At 41.2% G+C, this 22,626-nt stretch overlaps 1 protein-coding gene across 1 annotated transcript; it reads left to right on the top strand.

The window, feature by feature from the left end:
• The first annotated feature begins 647 nt into the window (after positions 1-647).
• NOS2 (nitric oxide synthase 2) lies at positions 648-20,234 on the top strand. Its single transcript, XM_086624383.1, has 28 exons — positions 648-867; positions 969-1,055; positions 2,053-2,224; positions 3,342-3,438; positions 4,028-4,153; positions 4,243-4,391; positions 6,421-6,583; positions 7,000-7,091; positions 7,480-7,621; positions 8,013-8,152; positions 8,724-8,898; positions 9,698-9,799; positions 10,426-10,620; positions 10,971-11,053; positions 11,362-11,506; positions 11,761-11,865; positions 12,033-12,082; positions 12,178-12,352; positions 12,835-12,967; positions 13,378-13,456; positions 14,354-14,532; positions 15,157-15,320; positions 16,107-16,317; positions 16,647-16,734; positions 17,167-17,288; positions 17,913-18,061; positions 18,627-18,821; positions 19,408-20,234. The coding sequence occupies exons 3-28, from the start codon at positions 2,118-2,120 to the stop codon at positions 19,519-19,521; spliced, it is 3,480 nt and encodes a 1,159-aa protein (XP_086480509.1). The 5' UTR covers positions 648-867; positions 969-1,055; positions 2,053-2,117; the 3' UTR covers positions 19,522-20,234.
• The last annotated feature ends 2,392 nt before the right edge of the window (positions 20,235-22,626 follow it).

The following is a 22,626-nucleotide window of genomic DNA, read 5'->3' on the forward strand; positions in this document are numbered from 1 at the left end:
TTGGCTCGGGCATTGCTTGTGCCTTTCCGACTGCAGAAACCTGAGTTTGTAATATGTCAGTGTCCACATGTTGTCTAAAATGAAAAATCAGCTCACTAATCTCATCTTCATCATCTAGCTGTCCTTCTGGCATTCACACAGGCAACGTGATATAAATAGTTTATGCTTCAGGGAGGTGCAGTTTCCTTCCAGTTTTTCTAGTAAGTTAGAAAAGCACAAAGGGACAAACCTCACGGGCAGCAACATACAGAATAGAGAGCTCTGGATTGGAAGAAATTCTACAAATACTCTATTGAGAAAGATTCTTTAGAACTTGATCAAAAATAAGGAAGATAGATATCTATCTTAAACTTGAAATACCTGTCTTAATCGCCTGTTAAAATGCTTTACTGGTCCATAGCCTAAAGCTCTATGGTTCTGTAAAATTTCTCTTCGAGTTGCTTGCTTTTTTTTATTTCACTTTATGTTAAAGTTGCCTGCAAGATTGCAAAACCTGCTCGGTGTGGTCCTCTGTCCTTATTAGGCACGTCCAGAAGCGAAGGTTGCAGCACGGGGCAGGAAGGCGGGGATGCTCGCGCCCCGGGAGCCGGTCGCTGCTCTCCATCCTGTGTCATGCACTTATGTAACGCTGCGGCGGGTCAGCAGCCACACACCCTCCCGTCTGAAAGCAGTGCTGGGAGTTTTGGGATTCCCCTCTTAGCACTGTCCATCTGCAGCCTTCCTCTGCTGCTTTGCATACGTGGGCCTGGAGTATAAAATGCTTTTGCCTCCCAGTAGGGATGCAGAGCAGGGGCGAGTAAAGGAAGGAGACTTTGGCAGAGAAGACCATCTCCTAGGAGGTTTGGAGAAGTCTCTCACGAAAGCGTGGTAAGGCAGCACTCTGTCCAGTGTTTCCTTTGCCATTCGTTTGTTGCCGCTTGCAAGTGAAGTAATTTTATGGCAAAATGTATTTTTTTTTTCCATGTTAGAAGTAAAGTGTTGGACTTGGTCTCCTGCTCTATTTCCAAGCTGTCCTGCTGCTCTGAAAACTTATCCCTCTTGCTGCTGATTTGAAGGTTTGTGCATATGACAGGTAACATTGCAAATGTTGTTCAGAGAACCCTGTTGTGGAGAACATGAAAAGCAAGTTCTTGCTCTGAATGCCACTGAATGGAAAATGTGTCTTCTCTTTTTTTCTTTTTAGTCTTTTTCCTCTTATTTTTAATTTTTTCTTCTTTTTCTTATTTTTTTCTTTTTATGTATAGTTTTTCTGCTCTTTCTTTTTAATCTTTTTCCTTTTTTCTTCTTTCTGCTTCTCTCTCTCTTTCTTTCTTCCTTTCTTTTCTTTCCTTCTCTCCCTTTCTCTTTCTTTCCTCCCCATGTTTTACAAGAATGTATAGATACACTACAAGAATTTTATTGCAGGATCCTAATCTAGATTTGTTCCTGTTTTTAACTGTAGAAAAATGCTTATTGCACACAATTTCTTTTTCTTGGAGTACCAGACTAGTCCTAACACCTTACAGTTTTTGCACAGATAGTTGAATGGATTTCTTTTTTTGTGTAATTGAACAGCAGACAGCATCTTGGGAGCCCAGCAATATTAGTTAATTTACAGACTAATTTTTTTTTTCATTACTATGTGAATAACACAGCAACATTTTACATCCCTTTTCCTAGCTAATATACTGTGATCCCAATTAACAGAACATTTAATAACACTAAACAAACTTTTGAAAGACACAGAACTTAAAAAAACCCACAAGTGTCAAGACACGTTTTTCACAGAAGTAAAGCATGCCTGTGCTTTTCTTAGACACTGATATTTGCTGGTTTATGCAACTGGGGGACATGTGAAATTTTCTTGTCAGTGTTTTAGAGTAAGGTGTGGCTGCAGCGTTACGCTGACAGAGAACTGTTAGTTTTAGTATCACTACTCTGAGTCAAACATTTTTCATTTTTAAAAATGGGGCGCTAATTAGATCAGACCAGTTAGTCTGTTGAGTTTCTGAGTACTTTTAAAGAAAATTACCTTCTTAGTTAAAAACTGACCGTGTTTTTTCCCCCTCCCAGAAGCGTTACCTCATCTCACAAAACAAGATTTCAGCACCTTGAACTAAAATCCTGAAGCATACAAAATGCTGTGCCCGTGGCAGTATGTGTTCAAACCTCGTGCTGCTAAGAACCAGTCCTTTGAAGAGAAGGATGTCAATAATAACGTGGAGAAAGATCTGAAGATCCATGGGTAAGGTCTTTGACTTTTAATGGTTTCATAGTTTCTCTTTTGTTTGAAAAGGGAAGGTATTAAGTGACATGGGTTCTGGAGAAACCCATAATGCGTTTCCAAAGCAATAATATTAACCAAAGAACAGTGTCCCAGGGAGTCCCTGAGTGGTGTTGACTTGGTAAGGTACATTCAAGCTTTTGTGTCTGAGTTACACAATCATTAAGGAAATAAATTATTTTGCTTTCTCTTTCACAGTTCTAAATTTATTTGGTGTTTTACGATGTTTTCGTATATGCCAGGACTTAGGAGATGTGTATGCCATAAAAACTAGCAAAGTGATTATTAATGCTGTAATTAAGTTGGCAAAGTATTTCTGCGATACAATTTATAAAAGACACTGCATGAAATAAATTGCACATGCATATTAAATTTCTTAGTTTTCAGGCTGTTACTTATTTCAGTTTTCTATTGCATACTATTGCTTTCTCTGCCCATTCCCTACTCTTTCCTGTTGTTGCTCACAGTAGTTTATACTCAGATGTGAAGATACACGAAGTTGACTAGTGGAAGTGGGTGATCACATATGTCCTGCCAGCTAAAACACGTCACTTAGCTAAAACTGAGGGCTTTATTTGAAGTTTGTACGCGGGATGCCTTTTGGGTGTTTTTGAACAGCTTCTGAAACCTACCCGAATTAAAATGTAGGAGGTCAGAAAGTAAGACTTAATGCAGAAAACAAAGGAAATTAATATGAAAGTATACTATTTGCTTAATGGGCTGGAGACCCAGCTGACATTTTCACACGTTTCCCTGAAGATTTCAACCTCTTTGTTTAATTCCTCGGCGTATTTTCTAGCCAGATCATAACTGTGCAGATGCCTTTTTGTTTAGCTTACAGCAGTGATGTTCAACCTTTACCATTCCGGGCCGTGTCTGTTGTTTTCCTTCCCACATAGTGATCTGGAAAGGCTGGTTGTAGCTTTACTCTTTCCTTGTAGTCCACTCTACCCCTCACACTGCTGTGACTCAGTGCATCTTTCAGAGGCTGCTCTGAGCACTCCCTGCTGATGCTGCGGGTAGAACTAACAAAAACTAAGCATGCTGCATCATAATGAATTGTCTTTATCTCTTAAAGCTTAGAAAATGGTGACGCCGAATTATATGGCCTGAGCAAGAAGAAGATGGAGATGCCACCCGTCATAGCTTCAGCAAAGGCCAGTAATGGGAACGAGGTCTGTTTCTAGCGTCGTCGTGTGATACTAACAGTTCACACAGGCTGTGCTCACTGCTCAGAACTTCTCAAAGCTCTCGTGTGAGGACTAACTGTGGCTACATGAGGTTAGGACTGCTGGAAGATCTTTGGATGAAAGATCTTTTCTGATCCAAGAGGAGCTTTCGTAGGACTTAAGGAAAAGAGGTGACCCAGTGGCATTGAAGTGCCTGATTCCTTTATTCACCTTTGAAAACCCAGCCTCCAGGGTCAAACATGTCCTTCCTCTGAAATTGCCTGGTGCACTGTTGTGCTGAGACTGTGACTATTATATTAAGGCCTTATGGAAATTAAAAAGGTGTTTGCAGTAGCAGCTATTGTTTGGTTATTACAAACATACTTTTTTTTTGGCCATTTCATATCAAAGTCTAGATTAGGTCAGTAGTTTTGTACTCAAGTGAATAAACACACGTGTCAGGGAAGATCGCATTTATACCTAGTACCTTGATTTTTAATTTGTAGCATTTTAATGCTCAAATAAAATTGAAAATGAAGCTTTAAGATATTTCATAGATCTGAAGACATGATGTATTTTTCATTTCTCTATCCAGAACCCTCCCCCTCAAAATGGTATCAAACCTTCAAACCAAATATCAAGATGTCCAAGACACGTAAAAGTAAGAAACTTAGAAAATGGATCCAGCTTTGTCGACACACTACACCTGACAGCAAAGGAGGTAAGATATGGAAACCTGAGCAGTCATTTTTCGTAACTGTGAAAAGATACCGAGTGCAACATTGGTTTTGAGAATTTGTTGTTTTTCAGGTTATCAACTGCCGGACCAAAGCCTGCCAAGGGGCACTCATGACCCCGAAGGGCCTGGTGAAAGGTACCAGAGACGGGCCAGTTCCACCGGCAGAGCTTTTACCTCAGGCAATAGACTTTATCAAGCAGTACTACAATTCATTTAAAGAGTAAGCCAACTGTATTTTCGTTTTCGGTATAAAAGTTTGCTACATATCTACCTGTCTGTGAGACTACAGGAGTGTTTGGTTTCTTCACCGCTATCAGTATCTATCCTGTTACATAGCATGCATTCAAAAAATAGATAAGGACTATTAGAAAAGGCAAATAAAATTATTACTGCACTTCATATGCTATATCCACCAATCCCAGGTCTTGGGAATCCAGAAGTGAACTCTGTACAGTGCACTCCTCAGCCCCATCCCTTGAGTGTGTTACACGGTAGCACGTTTATAGCACGCAGCTTGGTTCGGGCTCTCTTACAGAACGTTACCTTCTGTTTTCTTCACGGTGGATGCTAACGGGATTAGCTCCCACTCAGACCAGCCTTGGACGGGAATGATGTGGATACTGCTTTTTGTTTGTGCTGTTCCAAGTATCTTTTCTCTGTGTTCTTTTGTTCTCTGTTTTGACTCTCAAGGCTTTAGCCAAAGACTGGAAGGCCAGTCTCTCGCTTCTCAACCTTGCTCTGTGCTAGCATCAGCGTAAGCTATTGAGCGTGCTGAGAGGTGCTCTAGCTTCAGAAAAGAGGTTTCTGTTTTCACAAAAAATGGACATGGTGCAGAGACATCTTGTTGCAGGAAAAGCTGGAACGTCTGGTTGAGGTCCAAGAGTTTGCAGTGACAAAGTTTTCACGTGACAGGCTTTCAAGTGATAATTCAGTGTTTGCTTATCCCATTTTAAAACATTATCTATCAGACTTTCAAAGGGTCTCAGTACATAACGGCTACTTCTTTAGACACTTTGAACTCTTCTACAAAGCTTGCGTCCATCTGAATCTTTCTGAAAGTCCCTGTCTTACACACAGGCTGTGCTCACTTGCCAGCATATTACATTTGCACATCTCTGTGTTTCTGCTCATGGCTATTTGATCACATTGATTCACACTATCTTACATGCTTGCCCTTGATCTTTCATCCTGTTGAAAATGTGAAAACTCTCAGACAGTGCAGACTATTTTCATTCTGTCTGTAAGCCAACAAAACAATTTTTGTCTGTGCTGTGATAAATATTTCCTAATGTTTTGACTTCATTCTCTGTTATCAAACTAAAGTATTTTTGAGTTGTTTTCCCTGACAAAGGAATTGCTCAGCACTTCCTCTTAGGAATGAAAATCCTACTTACTTTGCTCAGAAGAGCTGTATCCCTGTGAAATTAATAGAACTTTGAGAGGAACAGTCGCTGTAATCGTACTTTTGGGCTGAAGCTAGCTCTTTCTCTACTTTTCATTTGCTTGTGAATTTGACAATTTTTTCCAAACTAATCTAGAAAATCCAAATTCAAACAGAAAACTTACGCAGAAAAGCTTGTGAGATCGATTCATGTGTGTGTTGGGTGGTGAAAAGACAGCTACTTAAATTTCTAGTGTGTTAGTTTCTTCATTAGGCTGGTAAGCTCTGTCACTTGCACTCAATAAGGACAGTTCCTAAATTCTGAAGCCAGGAAAAGTTCTTCTCAGCAGTCTTCAGTCAGAGTCCTCATCCCTTTACCTTGCTTTTGATAAAAATCTCGGAGCCTAGACTGCTGCAACAGATAACAGCTATGCTTTGGGGACAAAAGTGTGGTGCAGTAGAGGGGGGGTGAGGTGACTTCTCACGGCTGAAGCACAGTGAAATTGCTGACTTCATGAGGTGAAGGATGTTTTCATAAAGGATAGAGTATTTTATATTGACCTGTTTCACATCCAGAGAGTGTAGATTTATAACAGGGACAGGTTTCTCAGTGTTTCTCCAAACCTTCCATGTCTCAGCCTATGTAGATTCTAATCCCCTCCCTGGAAATGTACCTGAATCTTGGCAGATAAAATCAGTGATGTGAGTAGAAGTCTTCCTGTGCAAAAGGATGCTCAAAAGACTTATGGCTCCAGCAATGCCTGTGCTTTTCTTGACCCAGAACGTGAGAGGAATGTCTGCATTTTAAATCAGTTCTAAGTAATGAAATGCTCATTGTTTCTCTCCATGGCTGTTTCCTATTCAAAAGGCCAAAAATAGAAGAACACCTGGACCGACTGGAAGCAGTGACCAAGGAGATAGAAACAACAGGAACCTACCACCTGACAAAGGATGAGCTGATCTTTGCTGCCAAACAGGCCTGGAGGAACGCACCTCGGTGTATCGGGAGAATCCAGTGGTCCAACCTACAGGTAACCCATGAGTATAGACGTTATGGTCATCTGCTGTAAATCAGAAGAGTGTCCCTTACTTTGGTGAAATAGGCCAGTTGCTTCAACTGAGGACTGCTGCCTCCTGTATGTATCATAAAATCAATGTTTTTGCAGTTCTCCGCTTCGTAGTTGAATGAAAACGTGTGTAGGAACCAACTGTGTCGTGGAACCAGGTGTCTTGTGCCCTGGAGAATTGTTACGTGTGAAAATGATGCATATAAGAACAAAAAAAGTAAACCTTTCCTAGTGGAGCTACAATTAAATTGAGAAATACTGATTTTTCATTTCACTGTTTTCTTTAATCTTTCTTTTCCTTAACTGCATAAGAAAAATAATAAGCTTATGTTACTGTTTCAAAATCAGGGCTTTTTTATGTTTCTTTTGGAAACATATAGGTATTTGATGCGCGTGCTTGTAAAACAGCGAAGGAAATGTTTGAGCATATCTGTCGTCATGTTCGGTATGCAACAAACAATGGAAATATAAGGTAGGTCTCTTTAATTCTAATTTTAAATAACAAAAATCACATCCAGATCTGGATTCAAAACTCTGCATAAACCTTGAAATGGTCTATCTAAACATTTTGACAACTTGTCTCTGCTCTTAATTCTCCTGGTACTTATGTTCTTCTCATATGTACCATGAACCGCTTTGAAATTTTTTAACTTTCATGGTTGATGTTGCAAAATGTGTTGTAATCTGAATGATTTGGAGGTTCAAGGAGATGGGTAGAGAGGATGAATGATTTTATTTCTACTGATGTTTATTTTAGAAATATAAAATAATTGCTGTTGGTAGCAATTTATGTCTTAATAATTAGAATGTGTTTGATGTGCTGCCGTGGTGTAATGAGATTCGGTTGTCTCTCTGGGCAGATCAGCCATCACTATCTTCCCTCAGAGAACTGATGGGAAACACGATTTCCGTGTTTGGAACAGCCAGCTCATCCGATACGCTGGATATCAAATGCCAGATGGGTCTATCGTAGGAGACCCTGCCAGCGTGGAGTTCACACAGGTACAGCTCCAAGCGCAGAACCGTAACTGCTTTCCATCTTGTCCAACCCATCTGTCTTTTTCATGTTCATGCAGGGTGGGAGGGAAGCGTGGTGGTAAGGAGTGAATGGGATGTTCTGCCCCACAGGTTCCACGTGCAGGCTGAAGCAATGATTCCTTACAATCCTGATGTAAAATGCTCCCCTCCGTCTCAGAACGGGGGGAGCTAATGCTCCCCTGCAGTCAGGGACACAGTCCGTACCTGAACAACACGTCTTGGTGGTGTTTGAATGGGAAAGACGATCTTTGTAACTCAGAATTTACCTCAGCAAGTTATAGAGGGTTAACATTCTTCTGTCTTCAAATCAAGGGGCTGAAAAACCTCAAACCCCTGAGATGTGCTCTCTTTACAGCTGTGCATTGAGCTTGGGTGGAAGCCGAAATATGGCCGCTTTGATGTCGTTCCACTCGTTCTCCAAGCAAACGGCCAAGACCCAGAAATATTTGAATACCCGCCAGAAATTGTCCTTGAAGTGCCCATGGAACATCCGAAGTAAGCACACAAGATGTAGATAATGGCATTTTTGCCTCTGCCTCACCTTGGCAGGTTCTCAGCCTGTGCCTGTGGCAGTCGCTTTATGAGTTCTTTGTTAGGGTGAAATTATGGTAAATTGTCCTGAAAGATTAAATGCTTCTTAGAACAACGAAATTAGATTTAAATCAAGGAAGCCAAAAGCATTTTTATTGGAAATCTTTTTTCCTCAATCTATATTTCAATTATATTCAGAATTTAAAAAATCGTTGTTTCCTATGCCGGTCTAATAGACGTGTGAAATATGGCAGCACTCGTAACAAAATGTTTGTTGTCTTTGTGTTTGTTTCTTCACGTTGGCCTTGGGAGTGGTCTGCAGATTGCAGAGCTCTGTAACTCCAATCTCCAGTCTCTTTCGCAGGCAATTCCCTGTCATCACGTCGTAAACAAAAACTGCTGTGAGCTTCAGCAGACGGTGCTGCATGTGCCGTTCCTCCTCGAGTCGGTGCTCTTCATCTGCCTGCACTGTTCTAGCTGTCGCCTAAAGGAGGGAAAGACATAAGAGTAATAAATCAAAATGCTTGTTCAACAGATACGAGTGGTTTAAGGAGTTAGACCTGAAGTGGTACGCGCTGCCCGCTGTCGCCAACATGCTTCTTGAGGTGGGAGGCCTGGAATTTACTGGGTGTCCTTTCAACGGCTGGTACATGGGGACAGAGATAGGGGTGCGAGACTTCTGCGATGTGCAGCGATACAACATCCTGAAGGTAAGTCCTCTGGAGTAGGAGCGTGTTGATCCGAGAAGGGGATGCACTTGCTGAGTGGGACGTTTTCGAAAAAGAGATGCTATGAGTCTTTGCTGGGTTGTGTTTACCTCACACTGACACTTCAGTGCTATTCTGACACAATATCCTCACTGTTGTGGGGCACAGAATCATGGGATGGGTTGGGTTGGAAGGGACCTTAAAGATCGTCTAGTTCATCTTGAATTTCTGCCAAGATTATGACTGCCAGATTCTATAACTGTTTTTACAGTGTTCTGACAGTATCTGTTCCAAATACCTGGACAGAATGGTGAAGCTGCCACTGTAAAAAAACATATTAAAAATGCTGTCCAAAGGTTCCCAGTTTTACCCTCAGTCCTTTGTGGTTCAGGACTTTTGGCCTCTGACACATTTCCCAGAGGTATATTTATGTCAGTTCCAGTCTGCTATTGATGAGTCAGTGGAGTCCTGGTGATTAGCTGCAGGTCTTGGTCACCTCACCAGTACAAATTAGTAGTGATGACCTATAACCAGATACTGCCACATTTTAAACCATTTAGTCCAGGAGAGAACGGCTCTCCACTTCACCAAACTGGAATAGCCTCAAGAACCAGAATCCATAACTCAATTTTACCTCTCATCTCAAGTATTTCTGTTGCCATTGCTTTCCCCAGCGTAAGACTGACTCTTCCCGCTTCCACAATGCCTTTTCCTGCATATTGCTGTGATAAGGTGGAGAAATCATGAGGTCTAAGTCCCACGCAGTAAAGTTGCACTTCTCTTTTCTCTCTTTCACATGTAGGAGGTAGGAAGAAGAATGGGACTGGAAACAAACAAACTTTCATCCTTATGGAAAGACCGAGCTGTTGTAGAGATAAACGTGGCTGTGCTCTATAGCTTCCAGGTAAGTCAGCAAGCGTGGTGTCTGGAGAGACACCGAATATCGCCTCTCTCTCTTTCATTTCACTTTTAACAGCTTTATACACACACAGTGTCAGTGGACTGATGCTCAGTGCAGATTATCAGTGTGAGTCCAATAGAGTCATTCTTGATTAACACCTGGGAAAGCAGAAGAATCCGTGTTCCCTCTTGTTGCCAGAAAAAAAACTCAGGTGAAGGCAGAAGGGAGAGAAAAAGGAAAGAAAAAATAAGGGCAAGATTGTTCAACCTTTTAACACATAGGTCTAAGTGTCAAGTCGGTGTAAAGCCATTGGATTATGTCTTTTATTTACAATTACAGTTTATTTAACATATCATGTCAATATGAGAGACAGGTAAAAATGAGTCAGAGGCTTTTCAGCATGCACTCCCAGTGGTGGAGAGGTAAAAAAAAAATAAATATATTAAGAGTCTTTAATCAAAGGTCTACCTTGATCTGTATCTATGTTATAGTTGCTGAGAGTATTATTTCCCAGCACTGTATAAACTCCTTGAAATATTAACCAAAGCAAAAGGATTACTGTAACTACATCAGGAAGAAGAGCAGAATGGGCTTTTTAATGTTTGTCTTTTGTCCTGCAATTATTCTAGAAACAGAACGTGACTATCATGGATCACCACTCGGCTGCCGAGTCCTTCATGAAATACATGCAGAACGAGTACCGTGCGCGAGGGGGCTGCCCGGCTGACTGGGTCTGGATTGTTCCTCCTATGTCAGGGAGCATAACCCCTGTGTTCCACCAGGAGATGTTGAACTATGTCCTCACTCCCTTCTATTACTACCAGGTACGAGTTATCCAGAAAAATGCAATTCTAGTAGACAATTCAGCAGTGCAGATGATAATATGGGACCTGGAGAAGTCTGAATGAACAGCCCTGGTTAATGAACGGTCGCTAGAGAGATCCATAAATAGCAGGTGGTGTCTGTTGTACCGTGGAAGGTTGTTAGTTCTTTTGAATTCTCAAGCTGTGAGTAAAATGCAATTAAGGCTACACAGACTGGTGCTGTATTTGTACACAGTGGATTGTACATACAGATTCTATTCGGTCTGATCCTTTCAAAGACATATGAATTGTGTATTTATTATTACACGTTTCTTACCTGAAGCTTAACTTTTGTGGTTTTTTTTTTAAAGGTGGATGCGTGGAAAACACATATCTGGCATGATGAGACCCGGAGGCCAAAGAAAAAAGAAATAAAGTTTAGCGTCTTGGCAAAGTAAGTTGTTCAAATAAGAGTCTTCATGCATTTGTCCAACTATTCTATTCTTGTGATGTTTCTGTTCCACAGGTTTTTTTGAATAATTATTACAGTAGATACCACTTGAATTGTTTGAATCATGGACTTACCTGTCCCCGGTGAGGTCATATTCTGATCTAAGATTCTTACTCAGGGCTCTCTGTAGCATATTGCTCCTGAACAGTCTTCCAAGGAAAAGCCAAGATGGGTCTTTCCTAGCTTGCTTGTGGATCAATCTGAATTACTGTGTAGCTATATTAAAAATTGTGTGGTGTTTTTTTTCCCAGGGCTGTACTCTTTGCATCTTCACTCATGAGACGAACAATGGCAATCAGGTCCAAGGTCACAGTCATCTACGCAACAGAGACCGGGAAATCTGAAACACTCGCCAACCACCTGTGCAGCTTGTTCAACTGTGCCTTCAACACTAAGGTAAAAAAGTACGAGTCGTCCACACTAAATGGAGAAAGAAGTTTGGCTAGTTTTATCAGCTTCTGCAAGCTTTTTCGGTCTCCTAACCTGTTTTGAATGTCCAGTAAATATAAGTTGGACTAGAACTTTGATTTTGTATTCGTTTCTCCATAATGCCTTGTAAATTTGGCCAACAGTCATCTGCCAATCACAGAGATGTCTAATGCTAGCTCTTATGTCTGCTAGCAGTTTCTCATGAGCTTTATACCTTCCAGATTCTGTGCATGGACGAGTACAACATCTGTGACCTGGAAAAAGAAACACTTCTTTTAGTGGTTACTAGCACTTTTGGAAACGGAGATTCTCCAAACAACGGAAAGGTAATATTCACCTCAGAAGTATGTGTGAGGCTCAACTCAAAGACCGAGACCAAAGACAACCCTTTCCTTTGTCCTATGTACTTGAGTAAGATATGGATCGAGGTCTCACTCTGGTTTCAAACTGAAGTATTTTTCTAACCTTAACTATTTTATGGATTTTTATACAGACCTTGAAGAACTCCTTGCTCACCCTGAAATTGTTGAGAAAAAAAATCAGGTAAAAAATATTTTGTTGTTTGATTTGAATATGATTGAGTCCTTTTGCATTTCATTTAGTATATCACAGTGATCTTATTGTTATCTCCTCTGCAGATATGCTGTGTTTGGTTTGGGGTCCAGCATGTATCCAGAGTTCTGTGCCTTTGCTCATGCCATTGACCAAAAACTGGCCCAGCTAGGGGCTTCTCAGCTCACTCCAATAGGGGAAGGAGATGAACTCAATGGGCAAGAGGAAGCCTTTCGCACGTGGGCAGTCAGTGCATTCAAGGTGACTATATAAATATTTAGCTCATCTTTTTGTTCATTCATCCATTCATTGATTTTATTTCGGTATTTACTAGCATCCCATAAAAATGGGGAAAATGAAGGAAAATAAACATCTGGATTTATATCTGATTTTCGAACTCCCATCTTTTCCACCCCTTGCCAAAGTTGAAGAGCAAACTGGGCCCCTTTTCTATGATTTTTTAATATTTACATAAAGTTCCATGAAACCTTTTGGATAGTGGGCTGCTCAGTATGAACAAAGGTGGTAGCATCAGACATCAGAATTTTTCAAAAAGTTGATCATTTTTTTAGCTATACTGATACAGAAGTGGAACCTTACTGAGCCCCTATAACACCCCTGAACTCAACAGAATCAATAAATGATAGCAATCTGTGAAATTGGTATGTCCCTATCAGCATTATGGCAACGCTAAGAGGGTTTTTTTAATCATGAATAGCCTTATTTTTTTTCTTTTTTTCTAGACTGCCTGTGACACTTTTAACATCCGTGGGAAAAACAGTATTCAGTTGCCTGAGATATATACCTCTGATGAAAGCTGGGATCCTAAGAATTACCGGATAGTGCAGGACTCTCAAACCATGGACTTGGCGAAAGGTATTACCTCCCAGCTTCCACTTGCTCTGTCCCTTTTGCTTCAGATAGGCCTGAGCTGTCAAGATTTTGTAGAAATTATATTGATCCTGCTAGATGATGTAATTCATATAACACAGTGCAGTGGTCAGAGGAAAAAAGGCCATTGGTTTACCTTGCATAAATCATTGCCTTTTCCAGTGCACTAACATCAGAATGAGAACTAGCACACATTTTGACAGCCCCAGAAGAACAGAAGCTGAGATGAAATACTTTAAGTCAGGGAAGGCATTCACGTAGGACACATAACTGACTGAAAGTACACCGCATTCACGGGCGAGCATGGTTCAGTTATTTGCTGCATATTATTTGAAGACATTTTAAACAAACCTAATCACAAAGTTGCCATGAGTCATGTCCTCTCTTCTCCACAGCACTTGCAAACATTCATGCCAAGGATATAATTCCCATGAAGCTGAAATTCAGACAGAATCTTCAAAGTTTGAAATCCAGGTACGATACCTTGTTCTTTTGAATATTGCAATACTACATTTTACTAAAACCTTAAACATCTGAAATGCCTGGTTATTAACATCTTCTCCCTACAGTTATTAAGAAATACATATGAATTTTGTACCATCATTAGTAGCAGTGAATCATTATCACAAGACCACAAGAATACGTACAGTCTTATCTCTGATTTAGGTAGGAGCGAGTTCCCAGTATAGTCTCTGGGAGTGTATGGACCTAAATAACTTTGTGGCCCTTTGATACCTACTAAATTTGAAAGATAAGGTGTCTGGTCCCTCTTCCTTGCTTGGTATGCTGCATGCCTAGCAAATGTTCTTCATTTAGGGGAAAAATTGCCCCTTAGCAGGGGGGAAAAAAAAAAAAAAGGAAAGATACACTGCAAGAAGTTGCTGCATTCGGTTGTACTGCAAAGCAAGCTGAGACAAGATAATACACAAAGAAATACAGCAGGATAATCAGTGCTAACATCTGTCTTAGAAATAGCATCCAGCTTTTCAGTATCCCCTGGTAGGGCTCTCTCATCCCTGTTCTAAACGAGGCCGTCTTACGGAAATCCTCTGAGCTGGTTTAAGATTTGAGCTACTCGGTCGTCAGCAGAGCTGCACTTCCTGTCGCTGGCCCATCACAGGCACCTTTGTTCTGTGCTGGAGGGACCAGGCAGCACTTCAGCATCTTTTGTTTTGATACAAGTGCTTCACCTCTCCGGCTATTATGTGTTTAATGCTCCGTGAAGTGCTAAGCTGCTCTGGTAATTCGGTAAGGAACACAAGTAGGCTCTTGCCAACTGTCACTGCAGATGTGTTCCTTTTCTGCGCAATTCAAGGGAAATCCTGTCGACGTAACCAAGATCTGTCTGATCTCTTTTTCTTCTATATCTAGTCGTGTTACCGTTCTAGTTAAGCTTTCCTGCGAGACTAATCAGGATGTGCACTACCTCCCCGGAGAACACATCGGGATTTTCCCAGGCAACCAGCCAGAATTAGTCCGTGGCCTCATTGCACGTGTCAAAGATGCCCCTCCAGCTGATCAGACTATCAGACTGGAAACCTACACTGATGGTAAGTTGATTCTATTTAGATAGAATAAGAGAGGCGTCTGACAGATTTCTCTAAAATTCCTGAGAATTTGATTCTGTTATCCTTTTGTTAAGGTTCAGTAGGATTTTGTTGATGCTTTTAGTTATTCTTACAATTCTTTATTCTGATTTTGCATACTCTGGCAGTCCATGGTAACTTCACCAGTGTTTGCAGAGTTATCCCAGGTTGACACCGTAATTCAGTTGCTAAATTGGCCATGGACTACAACTAAATTAATCAGCAGAGCTTGTTTATTGTTGCTACATATCAGAGTCCTAAAATATATTTACATGTCATGACCATCTTTTCCATCTTAATAGGAACAATCTGCTAAATCGTAGGATTCTGGCACACAGAAAGATTATTTCCTCAAATGAAAGACTTTTCATTTTAATGTGGTATTTTATTTTAATGCAATTCTCTGCATCAGATTGTCCCCTTACAAAAAGTCTGAACATTAACCTCTTTTCAGAAGGGCCCTGTGATCTACATCTGCTGCAGCCTCGTCTGAAATCGTATTTTGAAGGACATTGAGTTTTACAAAGCTCTACAGCTGTCAAGTGCTGTGGGAATTGCTAAGTGTTCTTTTATTTCCCTTATTTCCAGGTAGCTACTGGACAAGTGACAAAAAGATTCCAGCCTGCACACTTCCTGAGGCTTTGACTTACTTGCTTGACATCACTACTCCACCCTCCCAACAACTGCTAAAAAAACTCTCCCAGCTGGTAACAGCGGAAGGAGACAAACAGAGACTGGAAGTTTTATGTCAGGTGAGTGTTAGGGCTGGATTTATGTTAGGAGTGCTCTATGCTGGGCCATCTGATGCCCTCCTACTGTGTAGCAGAAGCATCAGAAATTTTTATAGTGATGATGGTTGATTTTTATCCTTCTGTTACATGTTCTGTGTGCTTGTAAAACTGAATGCAATAAGAGTGAGTGGTCTCGTGGCTCAGCTTGGGCGTGGGAATCGAGATTTCTTCAGCTCTGATATTTCCTGTGTGGTTCTGGGTGGGTCTGTTTCTCTCGCCTGCCTCACGGTGGTTTCTGATGATACACCATTAAAAGACCTTACAGTTTGCAGGTGGAGGGGCTGGAGGGGAGCTTGTAGAAAACTTTTTTCAGAGAATTTCGTACCATGAGAGTAAGAGGGATGTCGCTTTAAGTAACCAATGACTCATAGGTGTGGTAAGTGCCTGCTTCTCCTGCTGGGGTCAGCAAGGCTGGGCAGGTATCAGGACCAGGGCCCGTACCGTTTTGTGGATATCCCATAGCAGGGGGCTGAGAAACAGATTCTACTTCAGTTTCTACATCCTCACTGAGAGAGCTGGTATCTGAGAAAATTATAGCAGTTATTCTGTACTTCTGTTTTCAAAAATCAAACAATTTCTTAGCAAACTCCTATATTGGTCTAGGCAAAGTTTGGAGAATTCTTAGTTGATTTGCCTGCATGGTTAGTTGAATGTGAAGCAGGAATCTTTTCTGTAAGTGACGCTTCAAATATCCCTGCTGTCCTGAACTCAGCATGACCTGGTAACATTGTGATGTTTGGCTTTTAGAGCACGGAAGAATACAATAAATGGAAGTTTTACAACAGCCCGAACATCCTGGAGGTCCTGGAGGAGTTTCCTTCTGCTGAGGTCTCAACAGCTTTTCTACTGACCCAGCTGCCATTTCTGAAACCTAGGTACTACTCTGTCAGTTCCTCCTGTGACCTGACACCCAGAGAGATTCATCTCACAGTTGCAGTTGTAAACTACAGGACAAGAGGTAATGAATTGTTGTTTTCATTTCTTTCTTAATTAAATGATATTTAGGCTGCATTGTGGTTCAGAAAAAAACTGTCTGCCATATGGCGTGAAGCATATCTCTAACAAAAAGTTTGTGTTGTGGTACATGCAGAATAGTGTATCAAAGTGGAGATGTTCATACTGTGTCAGGATTTGCTAAAATCCTGCGTCATCATCTGTGTCCTTGTTTTATAAATCATTTCTAGATACACACTTATTTAAAAACTATAATTTTAAGTATGAACTGCCTTTTGTTAAAATGGAGAGCTTTTGGATACTGAAAGAGGTGTTTTTCTTTGCTCTGATTAGATGGACAAGGGCCTTTGCACCACGGAGTTTGCAGCACATGGCTGAATACAATAGCTCTCAATGAAACGGTCCCGTGCTTTATACGCAGGTGAGTGTATGACAAAAAACAAGAAAAAAAAACCCAGCAGTTCTTAGTTCAGCTTCTTCACTCTTTTTCTTCATTCTTTGCATATGATTTTCAAGTGACTGATGAGTGCAAGTTTGAATATCTGAGTTTGAGAAGAGAGGGAACTCCCTGTCTTCCAGAGATAAGACCCTTTCCCATGTCTTATGTTGAATAAAATCATAAATCATGAGAAAATTCTGAAAGAATTCTACTCAGATGACACCATCCCCACTGTCAGCATAATCCACTGTAGAGCAAGTAAAGCTAAGGAAACAAGAAGCAACTGTCACCAAGTTAAGCCCTGTTGTTTTCAAATTGGTAATTTAGGCTATGCTGTTCAAAATCATTTAGGAAACTGACACTGAGAAGTCAGTCATAAACTAATTACCTAATTAGCATATTTTTGCATTTTAGTGCTAGTGAATTCCGGCTCCCAGAGAAGCCAACCCAGCCATGCATTCTCATCGGCCCAGGAACAGGAATTGCTCCGTTCAGAAGTTTCTGGCAGCAGCGTCTCTATGACTTGGAAAAGAAAGGTACTTGTGGGGATTGCCACCAGGGGGAGGCCATCATTCATCCAGCAGAAGACATCCCTAGTCGTCCAAACAAAATCTCTGCAGATGGACACACCCAGAAACATCAGCCAAGTAAACCCCATAGAGATTTGTCATCCCAAAACTGATGGAATACTGCACTGAAAGAGCTAGTAATTCTATCCCGCTCGAGACCATTCTGGTGGCCTCGAGGTATCTGGTCATTGGAGGGAGCAGCCTGTGTGTCCTGGTGAATCCTGTACGTACAGTGACTACCCCAGGTGCTCGCACAGGGGCCACAGTATGGAGAGGAAGCACTTTGGCCCGCTTGTGTCAGCACTTTTGGGGAACCTCCTCCAACAGGTGATTCCACATAGTTCTCCAAGGGCTCAGGCGGGTTCAATCCTACTGCAGGACCATAAAATGAGAAGCTGTCACACATGGACACACACGTTCTCCTTCTCAGATGTTTAGAAGAAAAGCTAATTAGAAAATAGTGGTACAGACAGCTGTATGCAGGTAGTTACTGTGGCAATGGGGCCCTCTGGGCACAGTCGTAGGAGATAATAGGCCTTACCAGGAAAGACAGGAAAAAAAAAAAAAAAAACTTTCCAATGTTGGTTTCAGGGATCAAAGGTGGTGACATGACATTATTATTTGGCTGCCGGCAGCCAGACATGGATCACATCTACAAACAAGAAACTGAGGAAATGAAAAAGAAGGGAGTCCTGAAAGAAGTCTATACAGCTTACTCCAGACAACCTGGCCAAGCTAAAGTAAGGCTGGTTCCTTTGTTCTTCAAGGGTTGGTTCCTTCCAGGAAGATCCTTCAAGTTAAGATTTGGGCTATTTAACAATGTTCTTTAAAAAAGGTTAGCATTTCGCTTCAGTGTATTGTGAACAAGTGGCAAAAGGCCCCATTCCTTCAAAATAAAGGGGAATCTCACTGTTTGACCCTGTTTCAATGACACAGTGACCCTGGAAATTAATTTTGTGTAGGTGAAATCTTGACTGGAGAAAACAGCAGCACTTAAGCTATTCCCTTTTTAGCTGTCCTGTTCTCCTGGCAAGTTAGGAGACTTTGGCAGTTGTAACTGGTTCTAAAAAAGAAGAGTCTTCGTCTGCTCAAGTTTAATCAGGACACAGGTCTAGCCTCCAAATCTGGGGCTTGTAAAGCCAACATGAAGACATTTTTCTTCTCCTTTGCTGTGGTGCAACACACAGCTGGGATAGATAGGGCATTTAGAACCGTGCTACATAGACAGACATTGAATTGGGAAAAGCCAATAGCCAAAGTAGCGTTTAAGAAACCTTGTCTCATGACCCTTTTCCTGTTTCTAAGGTCTATGTTCAAGATATTCTTCAAAGCAAGTTGGCGACCGAAGTGTGCAACCTCTTGCACGAGGAGGAAGGGCATCTCTACGTCTGTGGAGACGTACGCATGGCCAAGGATGTTGCTCAGACTTTGAAAGGGATGCTTGCAAAGCACCTGAAACTCAACGAGCAGCAGGCAGAAGAGTATTTCTTCCAGCTAAAGGTATGCTGTAAAGCGTTCTTTCCAGTCAGACAGTGTTCCAGGACGGGCTACAGAAGTCTTCAAGGTCACACCCAAGATCTTGCGGGCTGCCATGAGCTGCTTTTCAGCAGAATGCACAAGGAAGAATGCTTTAAGTGATCAGCTTAGTCCACCCACCATGATTGAAAATGCGCAGTTTCTGTTTGGTTAGGGTGTAAGAGTGACACATCATGTTCTGTTCTTACATTACCATTTTTGCCAGTGTCTCCCTTTGGGTCCTGGACATGAGCTTTGCGGTGTGTCTGGAATGTCAAGGGTTTGAGCCTTTATTGTACCAACACAGGAAAGTGAGTTTAAGAAATTAGTGGGCCCATCACTGAAAACACAGTGCCTGGGGCTGCTGGCTTTTTAGCACATTTTGGTTATCAGAACGTGTCCCGGAGCACGTGTCTGGGATTCAGACTGGTTCCTTTTATTGACGGTAACAAAGTCCACTATCACAGAACAGTCCTATGAATGCAAAAGACCTTTCAGTTACTTAACCGTCACCTGAGGAGGAGCTAGCAGTATTTAATTAATCTCTTGGGTTTCCTGTCTCTCTTTGCAGAGCCAAAAGCGATACCATGAAGATATATTTGGGGCTGTATTCCCACGTGAAGTCCAAAGAGGTGTAAAAGCCTTGCAACCCACCAGTCAAAGAATGAATGGACATATGTTTTAGACAATATTTGCACATTTGTTGTTGTTTTCAAAAAACAAGGAGTCAAATCCTCTTTCTTATACATGTTAGATCATACACATGTATATGATTGTAGGATTTGACTTTGAAACCTCAGCCTTACATAAGAAAAATATTAAATTTAACTTTTGTTGCTATTTATTCTAAGACTTCTTTAATAGATTATCTTAATAGTGAAGATGCAAATTATTTTTAATAATGTCTATGCTAGTATAAATCTGCTATTTTTCTGTAAATACAAAGAAAATACAAAACCTGCTCCTGAAGATTTAGAGTTTTTTACTATGTAAGCTAGAACTGAAATCATTTTTTGAAGTGTACTGTTTTCTGTGTGAATTTATTTATATCCGATTGTTTTACTGTGCGCATTATCTTTGCTTTAAAGCAAGTAAATGGATGGTTGTGTCACTGGGAAGTGTATAGTCACACGACTTGTTGAATCTGAAGCAATATTTGCAAATGAGATAATAATATAATGGTTCACAAGTGGAAATACCTCCTGCATACACTTCAAATGTATATATGTGAGGATGTAGCAGTCTTGAACTCTGCTTTGTGTGGTTCAGGTGCTGAACCTGAACTGTTGTTGTTACAGAGCCTATGGCAGTAAGATTAGGAAAACTCAAAAGCATTTTGTACGTTTGAATTCTATGCTCTGATTTACTTCAATTGTTTGTAATAAAAGATGCCTTTATATTGAGACAAACAAGTTCTTGTGGATTAACTGTACTTCTTTTTGCTATTGGCTTCAGCCTTTTTTAGTACTTTTTTAGTAGGGGCAGGTGAGTTCGTTCTCGGGCTCCGGTGAGGTGGGTTTGGGCTCCAACCAACACGTCAGTGAAGAGCCCGTCTCCAGGAGCTGCGCAGTCTGCCCAAGATTAGTTACACGTTTTTGTTGCTGCCAGGAAAGTGTGAATTTGCACCATAAGGTTATGAGATTGGCCGGTAAGCTGCGAGAATATAAAACAGCAATGAGAGCAGGATCTTTTGCCTTAGTTGTATTTTGACTTTGGTTCTTTCTGTGCCTTTCAAGTTATGTCAGAGCCTTTAGTTCTTTCTCTAACATTACTAGAGCTATGTGATCATATTAAAAAAGCTTAAGGTGAGGTTTTCCTGTCATCCCTTGTCTCCAGGAGCTGGAATCTGATGAAGGAGGAGTTGGGACTCAAAAGTCAACGGCGCCATGTATACACAGTGTGTTTCACATTTGCTTCAGGACAGCCTGAGACATAAGATCAGCATAGATGAAAGAATGAACAGTGATGGCAGAGAACAGGATGTATCAGACAACAGGTACAAAGAGAGTAAAGGACAGAGGAGGTTCCTGGCACCTATGGGGTCCTGATGGGCACCTAGTATATATACTCCAACAGTTATTTCATATTTTGTTTAATTGATATTTCCTGGTTGTAGATTTTTGGGCTGGGATGGAAACGCAATAAGGCAAATGTGCTTTCCATTAAGGAAGTTCTCAATAAGCCCAGGGCTCACTGAGTCCTAGACTTTGAGTCCAACAGAAGTAGGAAGCAGAAGTAGTAAGCTCCGTACTTCAGAGTGCTACTATGCTCCGTGCCCTTTTGGGAAGTGTGTCACTGCACAACCCATTTTCCATGCACGTGACTAAATAGGTGAATTTCCTTGCCAGGATCTTCCTTTGTATCTCACGTATGTCTCCAAAGTAATCACTCACTTTAAAGCATTACCATAAGCCTTTATAAATGCTTGTGTACTAAAGGACCATAATTAATTTTTATTTGGAGGGTCAGAAACTCAGAAAAATAAAAAAGTCATGCTGTTTTTACCAAGTTGAGAGCAGACCGGGGTGCCCTTAGGTAATGCCATGTCCTGAAGATCTCAGACACTGTTAAAAACCACCAGCCAGGGAAGTGAGAGCATCTGTTCCTTCACGGGCCTCCGACAAGTCAAAGCAAGAGGCTCAAGTGTTCGTGTATCACTTACAATTTGCATGACTTTTCATTTATATGTTCTAAGGTGATGAGGCAAGTTTTACTGGGGGACCTTTTCGTCTTAATTCCACCACTGCAAAAATTTCCCCCTACAGAGAAGTGAGAAGGCAGTTAAAGGAAAGGATTAAGAAAAGCAGAGATCTGTTTCAATTCTTTGTGAGTTTAAACTGGTCCCAACTGTAAGTTAACTTCAATTGCAGCACTGATCTGAAGCTGTGTATAATTGCTTTTTCTGCAGAAGTAAATGGGGAAGGTAGAGTGCAGATGTTAAGGTCGGTGAATAATTATTCTACTGCAAGATAAAGACTGAAACTTCATTTAAGAACCCAGATACAAAATATACCTTTTAAAATCCTGAAGATGATCAAGTAGGGTGTTCTGTAGTTATTAAGGTGTTCCTTACAGCCCCAGGTCAGTATGGGATTTAAGCATGTGCATTAGTTTAAGCACTTGAGTAATGCTGCTGGAGGCAGAGGAACTATTCTGGGCTAAAAGTTACTGAGATGATTATGCACCTCGCTGATTTGGGACCTGACTGAGAGTTACAGATTGACACTTTTCTGAAGCAATTAGTGGCTTGTTTCATTAACACTTATCCCTGCTTACATGGCTGTAATAGAATTCAGCACTCAAAACAGGCTGCGTGCCAAAGCAGTGAAGCACAGACCTTTTTCTAAGCCTGGTTCTCCAGCCACTTTTGGTTGTTCATAAAATTCCCTTCTACTCTCTGAGGCACTGGGTAAACTGGTCCAGCTAAGCTGCAGGTTGCCATGCAGAGTTACCAGCCGCCGTGCTAGCTGGCTATGCCACCGGGCTTGCAGTGCAGATATGCTGATTGCTGCCCTACATCCCATAAATACGTAGGGCTCAGCAATATGAAAGTGTTTCTGAAATCTTTGAGTGATCTGACACTGATTAATCCCAATAACTGTCTGAATATACTTTTAACTTGTTTTTAAGTAACATCTAGTAACTTAAACTCCTTCCTTGAGGAAGAGGAAAGGAATACGTGGGTGGGATACGTGTGTGTTACCTCTCAGCTCTGCAAGAACACAAGTTCCAGTCTCACATCAGGGAAAACGCTGGGAAAACGTGTCTCCAGTTGCCCGACGGCGGGTGT

The sequence above is a fragment of the Tauraco erythrolophus genome, chromosome 21, assembly GCF_009769465.1.
Source record: "Tauraco erythrolophus isolate bTauEry1 chromosome 21, bTauEry1.pri, whole genome shotgun sequence".
Lineage (NCBI taxonomy): Eukaryota > Metazoa > Chordata > Aves > Musophagiformes > Musophagidae > Tauraco > Tauraco erythrolophus.

What these genes read in the sequence shown, in the direction of transcription:
- NOS2 (XM_086624383.1), top strand. Translation starts at nt 2,118, where the DNA reads ATGCTGTGCCCGTGGCAGTATGTGTTCAAACCTCGTGCTGCTAAGAAC. An exon ending in AGGCCAGTAATGGGAACGAG is followed by an intron (nt 3,439 to 4,027) that starts GTCTGTTTCTAG and finishes TTCTCTATCCAG; the next exon opens with AACCCTCCCCCTCAAAATGG. An exon ending in ACTGGAAACCTACACTGATG is followed by an intron (nt 14,533 to 15,156) that starts GTAAGTTGATTC and finishes CCTTATTTCCAG; the next exon opens with GTAGCTACTGGACAAGTGAC.